The 21,659-nt window shown below is 39.0% G+C and overlaps 1 protein-coding gene across 17 annotated transcripts in view; it reads left to right on the plus strand.

Moving 5' to 3' along the window:
* Positions 1-4,600: 4,600 nt before the first annotated feature.
* Positions 4,601-21,659, plus strand: part of MFF (mitochondrial fission factor) — a 30,546-nt gene continuing 13,487 nt past the window's right edge. For 4 of the 17 annotated variants that reach the window (XM_038574007.1, XM_038574008.1, XM_038574012.1 and 1 more), the window contains exons 1-7: positions 4,601-4,756; positions 7,798-7,909; positions 8,682-8,859; positions 9,785-10,005; positions 10,935-11,104; positions 17,273-17,361; positions 19,934-20,008. In XM_038574007.1, coding sequence (XP_038429935.1) covers positions 8,822-8,859; positions 9,785-10,005; positions 10,935-11,104; positions 17,273-17,361; positions 19,934-20,008 — 593 coding nt within the window. In that variant the 5' untranslated portion in view covers positions 4,601-4,756; positions 7,798-7,909; positions 8,682-8,821. Of the gene's footprint in view, positions 4,757-7,044; positions 7,064-7,797; positions 7,910-8,681; positions 8,860-9,784; positions 10,006-10,934; positions 11,105-17,272; positions 17,362-19,933; positions 20,009-20,835; positions 20,914-21,659 lie in introns of those variants that run through there. The other 13 variants (XM_038574009.1, XM_038574010.1, XM_038574013.1 and 10 more) reach the window with 9 other exon arrangements.

Here is a 21,659-nt window from a genome sequence, read left to right on the forward strand (position 1 = left end):
GAACATTATAGAATCAGAGGACCCACATGATACTAGGTCTTTGATATACATACAAAAATACAGAAGGTTGTTAGAATTTCCAGCTGTATCAACAATGAAAACACCCATCTCTTTATGCTTTTACCAGTTCTGGATACAGCTGTTCTTTTTTTTTTTTTTTTTTTTTTTAAGATTTTATGTATTTTTCTTGAGAGACACAGAGAGAGGCAGACATAGGCAGAGGGAGAAGCAGGCTCCATGCAGGGAGCCCAATGTGGGACTCAATCCCAGGCTCCTCAAAGGGAGCCTGATGCAGGACTTGATACCAGGACCCCCTGGATCACGGGATAATGCCCTGAGCCAAAGGCAGACGCTCAACTGCTGAGCCACCTGGGCATCCCATGGATACAGCTGTTCTTTTACAATTTTGCCTATCCTATTTTAATTTACATTCTGATCACTACATATTTGTGATGCTACATATTTGTCACTTTTAATTAGTATTTGTTTTTATTAGTATATTTTCTTAGGGCTTGTTTTTGTTTTCCTATAAAGGACCTAATCACATCTTTGTTCATTTTCTATTACAGTGTTTAAGAAATTTTTACAAATCAAGAAAATGTATGAATTACAGAAATTATGGGTCGTACATTTTGATAAATGTTTCCCATTTATAATACAAATACTCATTCAAGGAAAAATATTCATAAAATTTTAAATGTAGAGAAATGGTGAAGAGAAATACTTTTAATATACAAAATATTAAATTTTGTAAGTAAGAAACTTTCAGGCTGGGTGGAATGGCAATCAAGATAGTTAAAGGGAAAAAAAAAAGATAGTCAAAGGAAGAAACTGAACAGTGACCCTGGGTAATAGTTCTAAGAAGACAAAGAAAATTGTTGCTCATATAAATGTTTTAGAAATATTTTCAGGGCATCTAGGTGGCTCAGTAGGTTAGGCGTCTGCCTTCAGCTCAGGGCACAATTCCGGGGTCCTGGGATTGAGTCCCGCATCTGGCTCCTTGCTCAGTTGGAGCCTGATTCTCCTTTGCCCTCTGTCTGCCCCTCCCCCTGCTTGTGCTCTCCCTCTCTCTGTGTCAAATAAATAAATAAAATCTTCAAAAGGGCTTATTTTTACTGCCAGCAAGTAGAGGAATGAATGTGGTATTTATAGTTTTTTTTTTCTCTCTACTTACAAGCCTGTTTCTAAAGAAAATTGTGGTCAATCTCTAATGGATTCTCAGCAGCCTACTGCTACTGATGGGGCACTTGCAGAGAACACTAACTGTGCCAGTTCAGTTCACCCTATTCCCAGCTCTGCCTACTGGAAACTGAGCAACAACCAAACACAGCAGAAAAAAATTAATTGATTTGGAATGACCACGCTAAATCTAAACATCCAGATAAATATGACCCTCTCAAGTTGTTTGTAGACTGTGGTTTTTCTAAAAATACTGACATTGCTCAAAACCTTTTTAGAACTATTGCTTTGGAATGGTCAATTACGGTTTATCAGCCAAACCAGGAAAGAGGTCTCATCTCACTCATCACTTTGTAACGCAGACCTACAGCATGCTCAAGGTATTTGGCTCCACAGAAGACATCCAGATGAGACATAGACCTTGGTCTCAAACACAGAACTTAATCTGGCAGCAGAAAATAAGGCAAATACATAAATTAATTATAATATTGGACAGAATGTGGTAAGTGCTTTGACAGACAACAAATAGTGATTCAAAAGTTGGAGGTCTCAGGAAATAATTATGAAAAGAAGGAATATCGTAGGTGGTTCTTTAAGGGCAGTTAGGATTTCAAGAAACAGAAGGTGGCTAGAGGCAGGATGGCATTCCAGGTGGCAGGAATAGTATGGATAAGGGTAAGTAGTTAGGAAAGCATGAAGCAATCTCAGAGAATAATTAGTGAGTGGTCAAGAATATACAGAAAAGAAGAACACATATGGAATACGCAAGAATATATGTATTCTGTGTATGTAAACATCACATATGCACACATACACAAACACAGCAGTAAATAAAGTGGCATTGTATGAGTTAGGGCCATGTTAGGTAGAGTTTCATATACCAGGTTGAACTTGTATTTCATTGGCTGGTATTAAAGCCAGTGAAGATTCTGACAAGAGTAGAATGATCATATAAATGGTAACCTAGAAGGTCCAGTATTTTATATACTGCTCTGGCCAGGCTATTTCATAATTTCAAGTGACTTTAAAAATTACTGGATTTGGGGACACCTGGGTGGCTCAGCAGCTGAGCTTCTCCTGAGCGTCTGCCTTTGGCTCAGGGCGTGATTCTGGAATTCTGGGATCCAGTCCCACATCGGGCCCCCGCAGGAAGCCTGCTTCTCCCTCTGCCTGTATCTCTGCCTCTCTGTGTGTCTCTCATGAATAAATAAATGAAGTCTTTAAAAAAATTACTGGATTGCTGTTATGGACTTTTGAATTGTAGAGAACTATAAATTATCAATTTCTTTTAAACCTGGGGCTTCAAATTTGGGATGTCACACAATCTGTAAAACTAGGTTCTTTGTGGATCCAACCACAAAGAATTAATAAGAATTAAGAATTAGAGGAGAAAAGCGATTGGAGCTGGGATGGCCAGTTAAAAGGTTATCAGCCCAGATGATGCATAATGATCATCTAAAGCTAAACAAGCAGTGGGAATGGAACAAAGTGGAGAGTTGACATTGAGGTGAGGGAATCTAAGAGATGGGGGCTTGGGAGACAGTGAAAGAGGACTTCAGAATTTTGAAAGTTGGTGACTAGAAAAATAATCTTGCCATTACCTTATTTTTTTTTTAAGATTTTAGTTATTTATTCACAAGAGACACACACAGAGAGAGGCCAAGACACAGGCAGAGGGAGAAGCAGCCTCCATGCAGGGAGCCCAACGTGGGACTCGATCCCAGGATTCCAGGATCACGCCCTGGGCCAAAGGCAGGCGCTAAACCACTGAGCCATCGAGGGATCCCCTTGCCATTACTTTAAAACAAAAATCAGAAGAAGGTATCTGGACTGGGAAAAGGGAGAAAATTTGAGTTTGAAACCCTGTTGGGGTCAAAACCCCAAAGGAACGCTTATGAAGAATTGACTAGAAGAGTGCGACAAGATGAGACTCAATGGATGTGTTCAATTATTTAGATTTATATGCCACCGTTCCCCCCCGCCCCCCCCCCCAAAAAAAAGATTTGGAGCAATTATGGGTGCAAAGATAGTCAACGATGGATTGAATCATAAACAGGAATGTCCACATTAATGAGGGAAGAAGGCCCAGCATGACGCTTTATCACAAAAGACAAGGGGGCAGTGTTTCCAGGTAAGGGAGAGAAAAAGGCTTTTTTTTTTTCCTTCTTGAAAGTCTACTACCAGTGTCTGGTGATTTCAAGTACCACACTGCCTCCTTTCACAGAACCAAATGATCCAGAAAGATTAAGAGTGATGAGAATTGGGCAGCCTGGGTGGCTCGGGGGGTTAGCGCCGGCTTCGGCCCAGGGCCTTATCCTGGGGACCCTGGATCGAGTCCCACGTCGGGCTCCCTGCATGGAGCCTGCTTCTCCCTCTGCCTCTCTCTCTCTCATTCTGTGTCTCTCATGAATGATAATAAAGAAATAAAATCTAAAATAAATAATTTAAAAAATCTTTGAAAAAAAAAGTGGAAGGGTGCTGGTGCTGGTGGAAGCAGCAGGGCTCTTATTTCTACAAGTTCTGGCCATGGCTGGCTTACCCTGCTTGATTTCTCTGTCTTCCCCGGAAAGGTTGGTCGGGAATGACTCCTCATTCCTAAAACCAACCTATTCTTACAGGAGGATGATTTGTCCCTATTAAATAGAGGGGACTCAGGAGCAGTACTTCTCAAGGGGCCTCTTCCCAAAATTATTTTGGAGAACGGTAACTTCTCCAAACCGACTTCTGGACCAACTTTAGATTCTGGCCAAGTACCTCCTCCTGGGCATGCCCTTGCTCGGCCGTTTGCTAAATCCCAGGCACGCAAAATACCCGGCGATTCGGCCTCGGCCCGGGGTCCGAGCGGGCGAGCGAGGCACGGAGCTTCCCGCGGGAAGCGAGCATCTGGCTGGTGCGATGCAGAGGGCGCTCCCGAAGCTCAACAAGGCTGCTAACCACCGAAAAACCTCGCTCGTTGCCAGCACTCTCCTCGCGACGGATCAGCGGAGCCACCAGGGCAGGGGCCGCTGTCACGGAAGACCTCTTAATAATCAGAGGGCTCCGCGAGCAATCCAAATTGGTGGATGCAGGTGCATCATCACCTGCAAGGGGTGGTGAGATATTCAGAGGGCTCAGGCCACTGGGGCTTTCATGCAGATAGTCCTGAAGAATCGTTATTTTAACCGGCAATCGAAGGTTGACCTTGCAAACACGTGGGTCTTACAGATCACTCACTCTTCCTAAATTGAAGCGTGAACTAAACTCGAACCGTAGACGCACCGCGGACCGCGATCGGCGCAGCTCGCCCTCAACAAAGATGGCCCCGTAGCGCCGTCGCGCGGCCCCCGCTCCCGTGCGTGAGCCTCACGTCCGCCCTTCCCTGTATCACATGACCGCGAACTTGCCTGCGCTACGGCTCCCGGCGAGGGCCAGCCCCGGCCGTTCTCGCGTCTCTCCCGGCCCGCTGCGGGCCGCTCCGGCCGGTGCTTCCCCCGGGCGCCTCGGTGCGCTCGGCCAACGGCCTCCGGGAGCGCCCACCCGAACGCCCGGGAGCCGGAGGGCGGCGGCCGTCGCCGGGGACCCTCCCGCGGGCCCAGCGGTGAGTGCTGATGCCTTCCCGACCCGCGGCCCGGGGCCCGAGCCGTCCTCCGGGGCCTAGCGCGGCGGCCGTGCCCCCGGGCGGACGGAGGGACCCGCGGAGGCCCCGGGCCGACCTTGCTGCCGCCGCGGGCCCCGACCCCCGGGCTCTGGCCTCTTCTCCTCTTCAGGACCTTTGCCGCCGCCTCGGCCCCCGAGGAGAGCAAGGGAGAGCGGCACACGCTCCTGGGGAGCTAGTTTTGGGGCTGGCCTCTCCCTCCTCCTAGTTCGGGGTCTCATTTTGAGCATAAATGTGGATTTCCTGTCTAGAAAATAGTTTGGGCTGGGGGGCGGGCGGGGGGGCTGGGAGACCCAGGGGGCGACCTGGAGCCTGAGCGCGGAGCGTTGCGGGGGGCCTTCCCTCCTTCCCGGCTGCGCCCCCCCCCCCCCCGCCCCTTCGGAATGACCTTGCCCCCGACACCTGCCGACGGGACGAGCCGTTTGTTGTTCTCACTTTGTGCAACAGACGCGCTGCACCGGGAAGGCCTTGCTGGAGGCCGGTCGGCCGCCCCCCCCCCCCCCCCCAGCGCCCCAGGTCGGGTGGGTTTGCAGGCGCACCTGCTCCCAGGTGTGGATGCTGGAGTCCGTGGCTCCTGGGGTTTCCTTCCAGGAGCTGGGAGGCGGGGGGAGCTCGGGTGCGCGTGCGGAGGAGCTGGAGGAGCTCCTGACCTTCGCCTGCAGGACGAGGCTCCTCGGGTGGTGCAAGGACACCCCGGGCCGCGGCGCCCTAGGGCGCCTGCAGCAAGGGGCGCTCCGTAGGCACCTTTTTTCAATTGCAGCACATCGGAAAGGCTCACCCTGCGCCCTTGGTTGTGCTCAGGCCTCGGATCCCCCGGGAGGCTGGGCCCTGGAGGACCGCAGATGTTCTCTCTCCCTTGTGTGTCCCATTTCGCAGGCGCAGGAGATCCCAGAGGAAAAGCCCTCGTGGAAATAGATTTGGAAAGGAATTACAACGACCTGGTTGTGCTTTAGTAGAAGAAGTCTTCTCCCCCACGGAATTCAGTTCTGTGTAGGACCCGCTGCCTTGTGGGGTCTCTAACACTTGGGAATTCATTGGTCTTGCTGCTCTTTCCGAGAGGAACTTGTCCGTGCCATCCCTTCCTGTGCGATAGGGCTGCCCCGTTGGAGGATTATCACAAAGTTTAGCACTTGGGCTTTTCTCCCTTCTGGTTGAAACTTGTTTTCTGTGGATTCATGACCTTATTTTAAAATTCATTAATTTGTGGGGTCTTTTTTTTTCTTTCTTTCAAGGTTTTGGTGACTTTTCTTTTCAAAAGTACAGTTAATTCCTGGATTGCTATCCCCTGATTTGCTAATTCACCAAACTTTTTTTTTTTTTTTTTTTTTTAAAGTATAGTTACTTGAAAAGAGAATGGAAACGGGGTGACCTATATAAAAACCTTGAACTAAGATCATGGAATAAGTGGAGTTTTGTTTTGTTTTGTTTTAATAATTGGGGATTTATAAAAACCTTTTGACCCAAACTGTTTCTGTGACTTCCTAGGCCATTTCTCTGGGTTTCAGTGTTCTAATATAGAAAACAAAGTCAGGCTTGAATCATTGAGTCCCAAATTTGGGATCCTTTCCACGAGTGGGATTTGACTTGATTCTAGGTAGTATATGGATGAGGTTTTTTTCTTAAAGTTATGTTTTTGTTACATATATTTATATATGTATGGCATAAGGTGATGATGTAAAGTTTCCTTTTAAAATGCATTAATTTAAGATTTTTAGAAGTTGAGTTAAAAAATTAAGTGTAGGTAAGAGTAAGCATACTCTGAATGTGGAAAGAACTATAAAATTGGTAAATTACTGGCGTTTGGGAACAAGTAGGATCATCTGTGACTCTGAGAGCAATTTTGTCTCCTTAATTATATGATGGAGAATTGTGTACTGGTTGCCTAATGGAGTCTAATAACAGAACCTCTGGAATTAATATCTTAACTCCAAATGAGAAGTTTATTTTATGTATTGCCAAAAGATGGTACCAAAAATGCTACAGTCTAATGAGGGAGGGGGAAAAAAATTCCAATCTAATTAGAATAGTACAGTGTTCTGTCTTAGAAAAGTTCCATTTACTTTTTAAAATTTAAGTAGCTCAGGCTAGGAGAATTTGCCTTTTTCTTGAAGTTGTCTTTTCAGCATTCATATGACCTAAATCTGTGATATTTTACAAACAGATTTTCGTAAGACAAAATATTGCAATAGAATGGAATTTTGACACTCATGGGATGTACTGGTGGAAAGTCCATAAGAAGACTGAAAAGCGGTAAATGGAGTGGGGGACAATAGCACATTTGAGGGAGATGATGTTCTGGTTATTTGTGTCCCTTGCTTATTATTATAAAACTTCAATTTGTAACGCCCCAAGGCTAACTATAATTCTTTTGAGATACCTCTTTTCAGTATTATATCCAAATGTAAGATTTTATTGGGCTTCATCTACACACAAGTATTGAAAGAGTTTCTCCTCTAGAAAGAGGCACAAAATAAGAGATTGCCTGTGGGGACCTAGGTGGTTGTAGGATAGGGTCTGGTCAGACACTGTGTTTTCTCTGTATCTTCCTGTGTGCTTTGTACCATGTGCATATATTACTGGTTCAAATTGAAATACTGAATGAAAGTTATGAATGAAATACATATGAAATTAAATTAAGTATTGAATGAAAATAGTTGAATGAAAATTTAGCCAAAATGTACTTGTTCTTCCTGGATATACATGTATACACATAACTATTAAGATTCTTTCAAACTTAAATATTTTTCATCTGTCACATCTTTTTAAATTCAAATCAGAAATGGTGACAATTCTTTATTTTATCTTGCATTAACGAAACTAATGAATGTGGGATTAAAATTGGTGGTAAGCTTGTTAATTTTTTTCTTCCTGTATTGTACTGATTTCCTAATGTAAGGTGACTTATCATTTAGAGGATTTCCAGCAATGAATACCCAACGTTGGTGTCATGTGGATTCTCAGTTAGCTCCTGTTTTCTCCCCTAGGGACAAAAGTGGCTCTAAATCCAGCACAGGCACATTGAAGCGAGTTAAAGGATTTAATATGAAGCACAGAAGCAGATAGTGCCAAATAGCCCGCAGTAGCTGGTACACATTTGTGAGTAAAAATTTGTCTTTTGGCTCTATTTTCTTAGTCTTTAAGCCATCTGCATGCCAGATCCCTAAAATTCACACATTTTGGTAAAGAATAAAGGAAGCAATTTAGCAGTCATAATTAACCAGTTGTCAGGGTTTAGCACTCTGAGCAACCTCCAGAAACTCTCCTAAGCATCTTATTGAGGTAGTTCAAGTGTCATAATACATCTCTGACATGGAGTTTAGGAAATATCCCTCGTATGACTCACCTTTATGTCCTCTTTAATTTTTATTGCCCTTGATTTATGTATAATATCTTTTGCTGAAAATTCAGTGTAATTTGGCTTTTGAAGTCATTTCCTTTTAAGGAAACCATTACTTGTACATCAATTTTTAGGCTACGTCAGATGCATTTACTTCTGCCCTTGACATTCTCCTCATGATTTCTTCATCTGTATTTTACTTAAGCCTTAAAAAGGAGAGAACTTTCTTTCAAAATACAATGATTAAAGGAATCTATGGCAAAATGTTTTTTAAAATCTGACTTCACATTTTTATATACATTTGATTAGCTTTATCCTTTTTGCAGAATCATAAAATAGTGACTGTGCATAAAATCATCTTTATGATTTTTGAGGTATAGAATAACTGTTTAGGAGAAATTTGAAAATTGGTTTTGTAGATCAAGTCTTAGTAAATAATTTTAAGTAGATGTTTGCTTTAATTCATGGTTTTTTAAATAAAATGAATTGTTGAAATACTGATTTTTTTTTTTTATTCTTTCTTTTTTACAGCTGGAAAAGCAGTGTCCGTGTTGTTATGTATACCTCCAAAAAAGTTCAGATTTGTAGGGGAATTGTTGTATAAAGTAAACTGAACTACAGGGTAGCAGTATTTTAATAGCTATTCTAGACGTGTTTTTACTGTATTAAAAATGAGTGAAAGAACAAGCAGTGACACACCACTAGGAAGGTCAGTGACATTTTATTCAGTTGAGCTGGTATTGTAGGCTTGAGAGAGAGTGGCACCATTAGGCTGACAATGCTCTTTCACACTTCAATCAGCATTTTGTATTTTGGGGTAACTTTCTTCTACATTTTCCTGAAGCATGAATCCTCTAATTTAGGAGGTTATTCAATGCATTTGTACTATTTCCCCTTAAAGGGATGTCATGCTTTTTAAAAATAGACATGTAAAGATGATATTAAATATAAATTAATGGGAAGCTTTTAATCCCACAACAGGAATACATAAATGAAGGATTTATTACTGCATATTATTCTATATTTGGTATTCATTGTATCTCAGTCACCAGGTATACATTCCATTAGAGAAGTTTTAACTTGTATCTTGTGATTTTTCTGGGGACTACATTATTTTTAAAATAAATTTAGAATTAGCCTTATTTACTTTTTGAATCTGATTTTCATCATTAAAAGGCTTTATTTTCTTCATGCATGACAGCAATTCCTAATTTCATTTTTATAAAATCCTAGCAGCTTTTCCCTCAAATTATTGACTAGAAAATTTTAATTTAAGTTTTATTTTAGGCATCTTTTTAATTATAAGCAGCATATCTGCATATCTGCATATCTCTGCATATCTATGCAGAGAGAGAGAGTGTGTCTGTCCACATTTGTTTTGTGGTGATACAATAACTTTAAGATTTGCTCCTAACCAGGGTCCTCAGGATGCAATTTCACCTGATAAGTGAGAAGGCTTATGTTAAGAAAAACATTTTCTTCATTTTTTTTTACTTTTCCTTCGTACGTATTCAGTACTCACAAATGAGAAGTCTCCTCTTGCTCTTCCTACAAAGTAGTGTCTAACTTCACTCCGTAAAGAAGACTGACATTTTAACACTTAGTTATCCCTGTCTTTAAATTTTTGCCCACAGAGTGAGTGGGGCAGCATTTCCTTCTCCCACTGCTGCTGAGATGGCGGAAATTAGTCGAATTCAGTATGAAATGGAATACACCGAAGGTATTAGTCAGCAGATGAGGGTCCCGGAGAAATTAAAGGTAGCACCACCAAATGCTGACCTGGAACAAGGATTCCAAGAAGGAGTTCCAAATGCTAGTGTCATTATGCAGGTGCCAGAGAGGATTGTTGTAGCAGGTATTTTACATTTATTTATCAAGATCTTTGTTTTATATGATTTTATGAAAACTTCTGGTTTTTCAAAATATTGTTTAGAAAAGGGGATGGTAACTACAACCGCATTTTTTTCAAAATTTTTATTATAAGGTCTGAAATTTCAAACCGTATTTTTTAATAATTCAACTAATGGAGACATAACTTACATACATAAGATATGTGTAATTTTTAAGTGTGAGGAGATTTGACAAATGTATACACTCCTGTGACCTTCCACCACAGTCTCAATACAGGACATTTTCATAACCCTGCAAGGGAAGTTCCCTTGTGCCCCATCTCATTTAGTTCCTCCCCCACCCCCAACCCCCGATTCCACATAACCATTATCTCCTTTGTGGAACCAGAGACTAGATTCGTCTTTTCTAGAGTTTCATACAAATGGGTTGATACAGTATTCAGTCTTGGGCCTGGCTTTTGCTTAGAGTAATGTTTTTGAAATTCTTTCATATTCTTGTATCAGTTGTTCACTCCATTTTATTGCTGAGTTGTATTCCACCCTGTGAATATACCACAATTTGTGTATCCACTTACCCACTTATGGAGATCCGGGTTTCCTGTTTGGGGCTGTTAGGAATAAAGCTACTCTGAATATTCATGTACAAGCTTTTGTAAGGACGTGTGTTTTCCTGTTTCTAGGAATAGAATTGTTAGGTTATACCGTAAATTGTGTTTAACTTTATGAAAAACTGTCAAGCTGTTTTTGAGATTGATTGTACCCTCTTTGTTCCCATCTGTGATGTATGGGAGTTTCCACTGCTCCACATCCTTGCCAACACTTTGTATTGTCAGTCTTTAATTTTAGTCATCCTAGAGGGTGTGTAGTGGCAGATACATTTTCATAAAACTGCTATCTTTTTAAAACTTCCCTCCTTTCCTTTTTATACTCCTAGGAAATAATGAAGACATTCCATTTTCAAGACCTGCAGATCTTGACCTTATTCAGTCAACTCCCTTTAAACCTCTGGCACTAAAAACACCACCTCGTGTACTTACATTAAGTGAAAGACCACTAGATTTTCTGGATTTAGAAAGACCTCCTCCAACCCCTCAAAATGAAGAAGTAAGTAGAGTTGTTGTTGTTGTTGTTGTTTTTTGTTTTTTGTTTTTTGTTTTTTTTTTTTAAGATTTATTTATTCATGAGAGACACACAGAGAAAGAGAGAGGCAGAGACAGAGGCTCCATGCAGGGAGGGCCTGATGTGGGACTCGATCCTGGGTCTCCAGGATCACACCCTGGGCTGAAGGCAGCACTAAACTGCTGAGCCATCCGGGCTGCCCATAAGTAGAGTTTTAACATCAACTGAATTTGAAATAATAAGGACAAAAACAAGAAGTAAAGAGGATCGAAGGCTGTAAATCCTGTCATTAGTGTGTAATGAAAGCCTTCCGCATAGACCATTGGTTACTATAAATTCTGATATGTAGATACTCCAAATAAGATATTATGCTGTTTTTTTAAAATCTAAATGTTATGTTTCAGAAAACAGAAATGTTGGGGAAATCATTATCATTCATGTGATCTAGAAGGAAGAGCTTTTATGGCTAGGGGTTATACCTTAAGCAATACTGAAAAAGTTGGAAAATGAATGCAGCACTTTATTACAAAAAAAATCTGGCAGATAAGACAAAGAAAGCACTTTTTTTTTCCTCGATACTACCTATTCTCCTTGCTTGCTAAGAAGTCTCTGCTGAGTTAATATACTTTATAACATTAATAGCTCTGACCTCGATATTAAAAGAAGGACTAATAAGTATTCATAGCAAAGTTCAGATCTTGCCTCTCCCAAGCAGGGCCAATCTTGTAAAATTCTTCTGTGATGATACTTAAAGTTACAGCTTTTACACTTAGCTTCTGAACTTCTGTGTTGTTATGAAGCTAGTGTAAGACAGTGTGCAGACATGCGTTTTTATTGATAGTGGAACTGCCGGTGTCTCCTCGTTCATGTTGGTCCTTTCAAACGAGGGTGAAGTGTCCATATAATCCAAGGGAGTGCAGTTTCCTAGTACTGGGGTTAGCCTTTTCTTGGTTGGAAGTTTCTGCTGACGTAACTGAGACATTCTAGATATTCTCTTGGTGAAAAGCACTAAATGTGAGTGTTCACCTGGTGAAAAGCACTGAGGTGCTTATGGGACTGTATTTATTTAACAAACATTCTTTGAGCTTTTGTGTAAGACGTTGTATGGTGAGATAGAGTTCCTGCATGGTGGCATGAGCGTGGGAGAAACGCCAGCACACATAAAAGATACGAAGTTCTTAATTGCAAAGAATAATGAAAGGTAGGAGTATCATTATGTGAGATGAAAGGTATCACAGCATGCTTTCAGTTAAAGGTCCTGTTTCCTAGCCCTCCAGAAGTTCCCAGTGGAAGTTGCTGCTGTGGATGATAACATCTTAGAGTGAGGATTCCACCAGGAGAGAAACCCTCCCTCTAATATTCTTCGAGTTTTGTTTTTCTTTTGATCTTTCTGCTCCCACCATTTTAGATACTTACTGCCTACTTGGTGAGAGTAACTGATTGAAAACAAGTCAGGCACTTTCCTGAGTCATTACTTTTAAGGAAAAAAGCTTACCAGGATTAGCCTTAGTGGACCTATGGGGTTTACTCCTGCAGTAGTAGGAGTACATTTAGTCAAATGTCAAAATGCCCAAAGTATATAGCACTAGAGTGAAAAACTTAGGCTGAGAATGAGACCTAATTTTGAAGGCCTACTTTGCTACTTACTAACAACATAACCTTGGGTAACTTATTGGACAATTTCAGGGCTCATCTCTAAAAGAAAGGTAAGAATAATGCCAAGTGCTTAAGATTATTGTGAGAACTACCTATAATAATGCATGTAGTGTGTTCAGCACATGTTCTAATTTATATTAAAAGCTTGTATGTTTACATATTATTGTTATAAAAGTTAAGATTCTATAGCAGAAGCCAAATCCTGAGTTGCAGGGGTGGGGTTTCAAAGATTAGTACCAGCTGCCTATTGAAAGGAAAGCAAAGGTGATGATCTGTGGTTCAAGTCCATGGAGGGGGTCAGCCCTCAGGACCTCTTGACTAGAGGAGAAAGGAAAAAGAACCAGAGTTCTAGTAGCTTTTAGAAGATGGCTTGAGGGATCCCTGGGTGGCGCAGCGGTTTGGCGCCTGCCTTTGGCCCAGGGCGCGATCCCGGAGACCCGGGATCGAATCCCACATCGGGTTCCCGGTGCATGGAGCCTGCTTCTCCCTCTGCCTGTGTCTCTGCCTCTCTCTCTCTCTCTCTCTGTGACTATCATAAATAAATAAAAATTAAAAAAAAAAAAAAAAAAAAAAAAAAAGAAGATGGCTTGAAAGAGGAGAGCAGGAAGGCTCTGAGTGCTGTATTGATTAATTCAGATGCTAGTCAGAACCTATCAAGTGAGATTCTCTGAATCATTGACTCTGTAGTAGTCATTTTATAGCATATGCCACTGTTTCTCAGCCTTGGCACTGTTGATGTTTTGGACTAGATAATTCTTTGTTGTGGTGAGGGCTATCCTTTTACACTATAGAATGTTTAACAGCATTCTTGATCTTTGTGTACTAGATGCCAGTGGAATCCTCCAAATCATGAAAATCAAAAATGTCTCTAATAGCTAAAAAAGGTGGAAACAACCCCCGTGTCCACCAACTGAAGAATAGATACACCTAATGTGGCATGTCCATACTGGAATATTAGTCAGCCATAATAAGGAATGAAGTACTTACACATTATACAACACAGATGAACCTTGAAAACTTTATGCTACATCAAAGAAGCCAGACAGAAAAGGCCATATATATATATATATATATATATATATATATATGATTCTGCCTACATGAAATGTCCAGAACAGGCAAATCCTCAGACACAGAGAGCAGATTGGTGGTTGCCAGTGGATTGAGGAAAAGGGGCAGTGGGAATGGCTGCTTAATTATTATAGGATTTCCTTTTGGGGTACCTAGTTCCTACGTGGAACTAGGTAGTGGTATTAGTTGCACGTTATGAATGCATTAAATACACTGCATTGTATAATAGTTTAAATGGTGAATTTTATGGTATGTGTAGCTGGTCACAATAAAAAGAAAGGAAAAATTCTCTCCAGTCATTGCCAGATGTCCCCTTGAGAGCAAAATCACCCCAGTTGAGAACCCCTGGCCTATGACAAGAAAGGAGACTATAGGAAGGTGGCTTATGAAGAAGTCTGTAGAAATTGTTGTCTAAAAGGAATAAGTTTACAGAAGATAACTGCGCTTGAATTCCTAAGCTGGCTTGAAGAATCCAAGGATACCCTTGGTAGAGGGCTTAAAGCATGAAACGGATAATCCCCTCGCATAGACAGGGTTTATAAAATCTGGAGGGTTAGCTGGTAGAGAGGAAGTCATGAGCCCTTTCAACATACCTAATCTGTACTTGGGAGGCAACTCTAGGACATGACCATTGCTTTGATGATTCTACCTGCAAGAAACTAATAAAGCAACGGAGCAATAAACTGTCTGATCTGGGTAGGAAACCACAAAATCACCAAATCATGACAGTTCTTAGGGTTCTTTGCATTGATTAGGCAGTATAAATGAGGAGGGAGGAATTTTAAGCCAGTTGTCAGACACAGAAGCCCCTGTGACGTAACCTGCAGGAAGTTACCTGAAGCTGGGATACTTTCTCAACTTCAGGACTGAATTTTTAAATGGGTAATCAGTGCTGATTGGTTTGCAATGACTTAAAAATCTTGAATTGTCAACTAGATTTCAGTAAAGCTGGGTAAAAAAGTAATTTAAAAAAAAAAAAAAAACCTTCAATTGAGAAAACCACCACCATGACTGAACTAAGGGTAGAAATTTTTAAGAGTGTCCTTATCACTTCAGGCAGTGTCCATGCACTTCAGCATTACAGGATGCAAGTTGGTCATATTAGAAGGCATGATAGATGTATGCTTTTGTCTGAAATTGCTTTCCCCCCTAGTATGGCAGCAATATTAAGTTTAGTGTTCCTGGTAAGTTATCCTTGAATCAGATTTCAAATGGTGAGATAACAGACTTCGGATCCTCTAGTTTCCAGGCTGTGTTGAAATCATAGACAGAATCTGCCTTTTCCTGTCACTTCCTGTCCTGCTTAATCTTAGTTCTCACAACACACCAGCAGGAATGGTTCTGATTTCGTAGAAAATTCACCTTGATCCTTGCAACATGGAAGAGCTGTTCTCTAGGGAAAGTAAGCACAGCTGTGTGGTAGGTAGGAAGGCAGGTATCAGGGGGATTCTCACAAATCAACCCAGTATTCTCTGAATCAAGTGTACTGGATTGTAGAGGTGTTAAGTTACATACAACTTAACAATATAAATAGTTAGATATGCATATATCACTTATAGATGTATAATATGTATGCATATATAACTATATTAAATTATATATAACTTAATACACACACGTGTGTGTATATGTGTGTGTATATATATGTGTGTGTATATGTGTGTGTGTGTATAATATATATATATATATATATATAGCTTTAAGGTAATTTTTATTTTTGGTTTAACTGTAAAGAGTTCTTGCAGTGGGCTCCAAACTGACTCCTTTTCTGTTTTTAGAAATGTTCTTTTCTTTTGTTCATAACCCATAACCAAATCTAAACCATACTCTGAAATTATATGCTGCATAATGTGGTTTTAAGTTTTGTTGTCATGAAGTTCCGGATTTATTATCCACTGAAGGTGCTTGTAACTTGATGATCTACTCAAGTTTTAAAAAAAATCATTACTAAATACCGTTGTTTTTTTAATTTTTAAACATTTTTTATTGGAGTTCAATTTGCCAACATATAGCATAACACCCAGCGCTCATCCCACCAAGTGTTTTTTTTTTAATCTTTAAATTTCAAGTCCCTTGGTTAACATACCAATTGTCCTTTACAGTAGTGTTTACTTTTTTTGTCTTTAAACCATGAAGTTCGGGATCCCTGGGTGGCGCAGTGGTTTAGCGCCTGCCTTTGGCCCAGGGCGCAATCCTGGAGACCCGGGATCGAATCCCACGTCAGGCTCCCGGTGCATGGAGCCTGCTTCTCCCTCTGCCTGTGTCTCTGCCTCTCTCTCTCTCTCTCTGTGACTATCATAAATAAATAAAAATTAAAAAAAATAAAAAATAAAAAAAATAAACCATGAAGTTGCCATGGCTGTTTCTAGTTAAAAGCCAAAAAACAGAAACCACCTAAACAAACAGGAAAGTTAGTGATTACCATTGTTCTATTGCTCTGTAATAAACCACCTTAAGTGTCTTAAAAAGAAAAAACTAACATTTCATTTTGATCATGGACATGGATTCTGTGTGTAAAGGCTTTGCAGCAGGCATAATGGGGAAAGCTTTTTTCTGTTTTACAATATCTGGGTCTAAGGTAGGGATGACTCTACAGCTTGAGTCTACAATCATCTGACAGCTTCCTCACATGTCTGTGATGCTGGCTGTTATCTGGGGACCTCAGCTATGCTGGTTGTTGGTAGGTGCACCTACACATGACCTTTCCATGTGACTCGTGGGCATCTTCACATCACGATGCTGTTGTTCCAAACATGAACAGTTTAGGGAAGAGAGGCAGAAGGCTTATTGTTGTTTATGACCTAGTCTCAGAAGTCACATTGCATCATCTCTACAGCAGTCACCAGCCCACCCAATTTCAAAAGATGAAAACATAAATCCTGTCTTTTAATGGAGAAGGTCAGTGACACATTCTGTAAGAGCATGTGGGATGGGAGATTGTGGCTATTTCTGGAATGCTAAAACCTTTAAGCCAGTACCAAGTCTTTTTTGGTCTAGTTTTCAAATATCCAACCGAATCTGAATTTGTTTTAACCCCAGAAGCCTGGAACATTAGTTTATAATATAAATGCATCCCTATGATATACATACCTTTAAAAAAATGTTGTAAATTGTTCTTAGCTAATATAAGTATATTATATAAATTTCAATAAATAAAAATATAATTGTACCAAGTAAGATTGATATTTAAATAGAAACCAGAAATAATTCTTTTAACAAGGTAAAGAAGCTTTTGTAAATTTATGTGCATCATAATAAGTAGGGTTTTTTTTAACCTGTCTTTAATACTCATGCCTGGCAGCAATTCTTGGTTATGTTCTTTGTAAATTTTCTGAATAGCCTTGGATTAAGGTTTTTTTGATACTAAGTAGCTACTAGGCTACTAAGAATATTTTCTATTCCTCTCCCTTTCTTTGTGCCTCACAGATCCGTGCAGTTGGCAGGCTAAAAAGAGAGCGCTCTATGAGTGAAAATGCTGTTCGCCAAAACGGACAGCTGGTCAGAGCTGACTCCATGTGAGTAGAACCACTGAGCAATGTATCTCCTTCATAAGTTTTCTCCGTATATTCTCCCATCTTTTTCTAAGTAATTATATTCTTTTTTTTAACTCCCAAATATTAAAAAAAAGAAGTACATGTTTTGTGCCTAACAACCAGACAAAAAAGTAAATAATTTGCTTTTGTTTGAAATCTGTTTTACATTTACATCAATTTTACATTTTTGCAGTTATTTTTATAGCCTTAAAATATGTTGTGAGAACTTTCCAGTAGCATTATCCTCTCGTATGTATATGACAGGATTCTAGGAGTATGATTTCCTTATGTTGGGAATTACTTATCAAGTATACTTAAGAGAGTTTGATAAATATAAGTGCTCAATCCTGTGCAGCCTTCAGAAAAAAGAAAAGGAAAACATTTTAAGCAAATGTCTTTATTTTTAAGTTACTCATTTTGTCATAAAATTGTGAACTAGCCCTTCCAGCTCCACTTCTAATGAACCATGGTAAACAATGTAGCATAGGCGAGTGGAATTGTTTTACTTTCTTGGATTATTGTTTAGCTCTCTGCCTACTGAGTCATTATTAGATCCATTCATTTGCCAGAAATATAAGTATGTTGTTTAAAGGGCTGTTTGTGTAAACTTTTCTTTTAAATTTGGGTATATTATCATACTCTGATCTTAGAGCTACCCCACTATAAGAAGTTTTAGATCAGGCCGGTGTTTTTTGTTGTTTCATTAAAACTAATGTTTTTTTTTTTTTTTTTTTAAACTAATGGGTTTTTACAGATAAAATGTCCCTTTTAAATCTGTTCAGAATTTTAAGTCTCAGATCCATTGGTGATTGTGGCTTTTTTAAATAGATGATTTGGATTGTTTATGTAAAATAGTATATCTTCCTCATTACATTTTTGGTCACTCTTCGTGAACTCATACATCATGAACCATATTTGATGCCAAGCATCATGTTAGCTTCTCTGGAAACCACAACTCTCTCAGAGTTTGAAAATCTAGATAAAAGCAAAACACTTACATGTATATACAAATAAAGTAGAACACAGTACAATGTACCATCGGTGTTAAACCATATCAAGTTCTAGTTTGGACCAGACTGAAGAATATAGGGATGCAGGTGGGGCTTTGATAGGATTAGGCTGTCTCTTGTGGTAGATGCAGAGGAGGACTGTAACTGCTCTGATTTCTTGGAAAATCTTGAAATGTTTCCTAAAGTAGTTACAGTTATTCTGAAGGGGTATATAGGAAGATAGTTAGTGAAAATGAATATATACCTCCTTCAGGAAATACTTGGAAAGTTCAACTATTAAAATGAAATTTTTATGGTAATTATGTTTCCCTGAAGATACCTTGTTGGCAGTGATGTCAGCTGGTCTATGAAATTCATTTTTCTAGGATATTTTCAGATACGTTATACAAACGGTAAAAAGATTACACAGTTGATGGTTAAGGTAGCTTCTTGATATTTAGTATCAGAAGTGATTAAGAGTGATTAAGCATAAAACACCTAAGGATTTTTGCTATTTTCCGTTTGTAATATTTTTCAAGGCAGCAAAGGTTTCTAATAAGCTTTTCTGTTAAATGAAGGTGTTGCTTAATATTTAGGTCTCTTTGAAATTTGAAATTTCACAATAGTGAGATAAACCAGGACTATTTTAGTATAGCATCAGTCTTATTCTTTTTCTCACAAAGTAAGTAACTATTGATAGCTGAGTTTAGTTGGAGAGAAAGGAAACAGCTTTACTAGGTTTGAAAACCAGCCTAGGGAGGTAGGATTTAGAGTAGATGATTAGTTCATAGGCATTTTGCAGTTACCAATAACTTAAGCTCCTTATAACAGAGAAGATTAACAGAGTTAACTAATGTTTGCTTTCTCTTTCTGTTTAAGTTGCCTTACTGGCACTTTCTAGATGTTTAATAAACCTGAAAATCTCATGTTTTAATTTTAGGTGGTAAAAATAAAATGCGTATTTAACTATACATTTCATAGTACAATTCTTATATTACCGTTCTTACATTAATCATACTTTTTTGTTATGGTAGTTAATGTATCTTACTGTGTCATGGTAAGATACTTAACCATCTTTTCGTTAATAATATAACCTTGCTTTTTCTTCCTCTACCGTTATTAATTTTAAAATGTATAATTGGATTCATCTGTAAGGCTCTACCTGTATTAACTTTAGGAATCTTATAGAATGAACATTATTAGATATTTAGTGTTGGTAATGTAGTAAGGAAGATAAAATAACTATATTTAACTTCTAAAGTAATTATTAAGCTTTTGCTGTCTTTACCTATTTTAGTCTCTTCTTTGTAATGTAGAATTATGTGTCATTGTGCATGAACACTTGCCTGCCTCCATTTTATTCCTTGGCTTTAGGAGTAAAAGTACATATAGACATAAGAGCAGGAACACTGGCCTTTGTTTTCTTAATTATTTTCAAGAGATAGTAGGATTGATCATTGCCAGCTATTGACACAAAAATGACTTCTGACCAGTAGACTTGTATCTAGCTTTTTCTTTCTGTTATAAAAGCTGAATATGTAAAAGAAGCATAATTATTATTTAAGGTGGCACAGATCAGATTCTGCCCCAAGAAATAAAATTTCAAGGTTCCAGGCATCGTTTTCTGCACCGGAGTACACGTAAGATTTTATCTGCTCTGCTTTTCACAACTAGGAGTTGTTTAAGTTTTACAGCCTTTTGTTATACTAATATTTCACCAAGTAATTATCATCATATGATACCCTAGTGCTCTTACTGTTTGGCTTTTCAGTACCTGGGTTTTTAGGACTTCTCAAGTTGTCATCATGCACTTTGTTGAGAATAAAAAAAAAAAAAAAGACAACTGGGCCAATTAAGGAAATGATGTATGATTTGGAGTGTAATGGTGAAAGTAAAATGGAATAATTTGCACAAAAAAAAACCCAAGCATATTTTCTTATTTTATTTTGCTTTGGTTGGCATATTAGTTCTCTGTAGATTCAACTTAACCAGGTTTGGTGATCCCAGTCCTTCTTTTATTTTAGTACACTGTCTTTGCTTGCCCTGTTTTTATACAGAAGGAGAATGGGGTCAAAGAGTGATTTGTCATTTAAAGTTTTTTTTTTTTCCATAGATTAAAATAATGCTTAGAAGAATGTTTTGAGATCATTTAAACCCACTCTTTCTGTATATGTGACAGACGATGGGGGAGTGACCTTCGTCTCGTGGGAATATTTTAGTGTGCAGTATAGGAATTCAACAGCCAATGCAGTTCTTAAGCCACAGAAGTTACTGTGATAGCTGACGGCTTTTCTCTTATTCTAGTTCTTTTATTATGCTTCTGGGAACCAGGAATATTGCCTTAGACAGTGGCAACAAGTTAAATTTTCTCTCTTTTTAAAATTTCAAGAGAAGTGGTGCAAAATTTGTGTTTCCTTTAAATTTTTCTCCCCCTTTTCACAATTTCACTTTTACTGTTTTTTGGAAGAGGTTGGAGCCTCACCAAAGAGATTATACCCTCACAGTTTGAGAAACATTGTTCCTGGGAAAACTCATGGGGAAAGAGGTACTTTACTTTGGACTGCTCTTTTAATAACGAGTTATGCCAAATTTTCATTTAAATTTTAGTTCTGACATTGGCTAGTGTTGTTCACTTAACATTCGTGCAGTAAGATTTCATATAGGCATGAAATAAATCCATTACTGATGAAATGATATGTAAACATTAGTGCTTTCTTCAAAATTCCTAATCTTTTGTAAAAGAAAAAGTTGAGATTTTGCTGTTTTATATACTGTGATATATTTATTATCAAAGTACATTTCTATTAAATTACTAATACAACATTTGCTTAAATAATCCAAGTGCCTTGGCAATATGTTTACTTTCTTGCTTTTCATAATAGTTCACTTGTCAAAAGAAAGTCAGTACACCTTGGTTGGCTGGATGACTGGACAGAGATGAAAATCCTAAAAGCACTGTTTCCCTCCATAGCTGATGCCCATGGTGGACATTCCAGCTAGCATCAGGCTGATTGTTAAAATGGGCTTACTATTTTTTGTTCTTAAATTTGTTTATTTGTGTTTAAAAAAAAAAAAAAAAAGCTTGCAAGACCACTTGAAACTTTAAAAAAGAAAAAATTTGCTGAAATATTTATTGTTTCTATTTAGGGTAATTTTGGTCACTTACAGTGTAATCATTTGGTTCAACTGTGGATGGAAATAACATTAAAAATGAAGGCGTTTAATCTGTACATACACTGCCCAAAATGGTCGACAGTTTAAAAATAGTTCCTATTCTGTTTTTGGTGCTCA

This window comes from Canis lupus, chromosome 25 (genome assembly GCF_011100685.1).
Source record: "Canis lupus familiaris isolate Mischka breed German Shepherd chromosome 25, alternate assembly UU_Cfam_GSD_1.0, whole genome shotgun sequence".
Classification (NCBI taxonomy): Eukaryota; Metazoa; Chordata; class Mammalia; order Carnivora; family Canidae; genus Canis; species Canis lupus.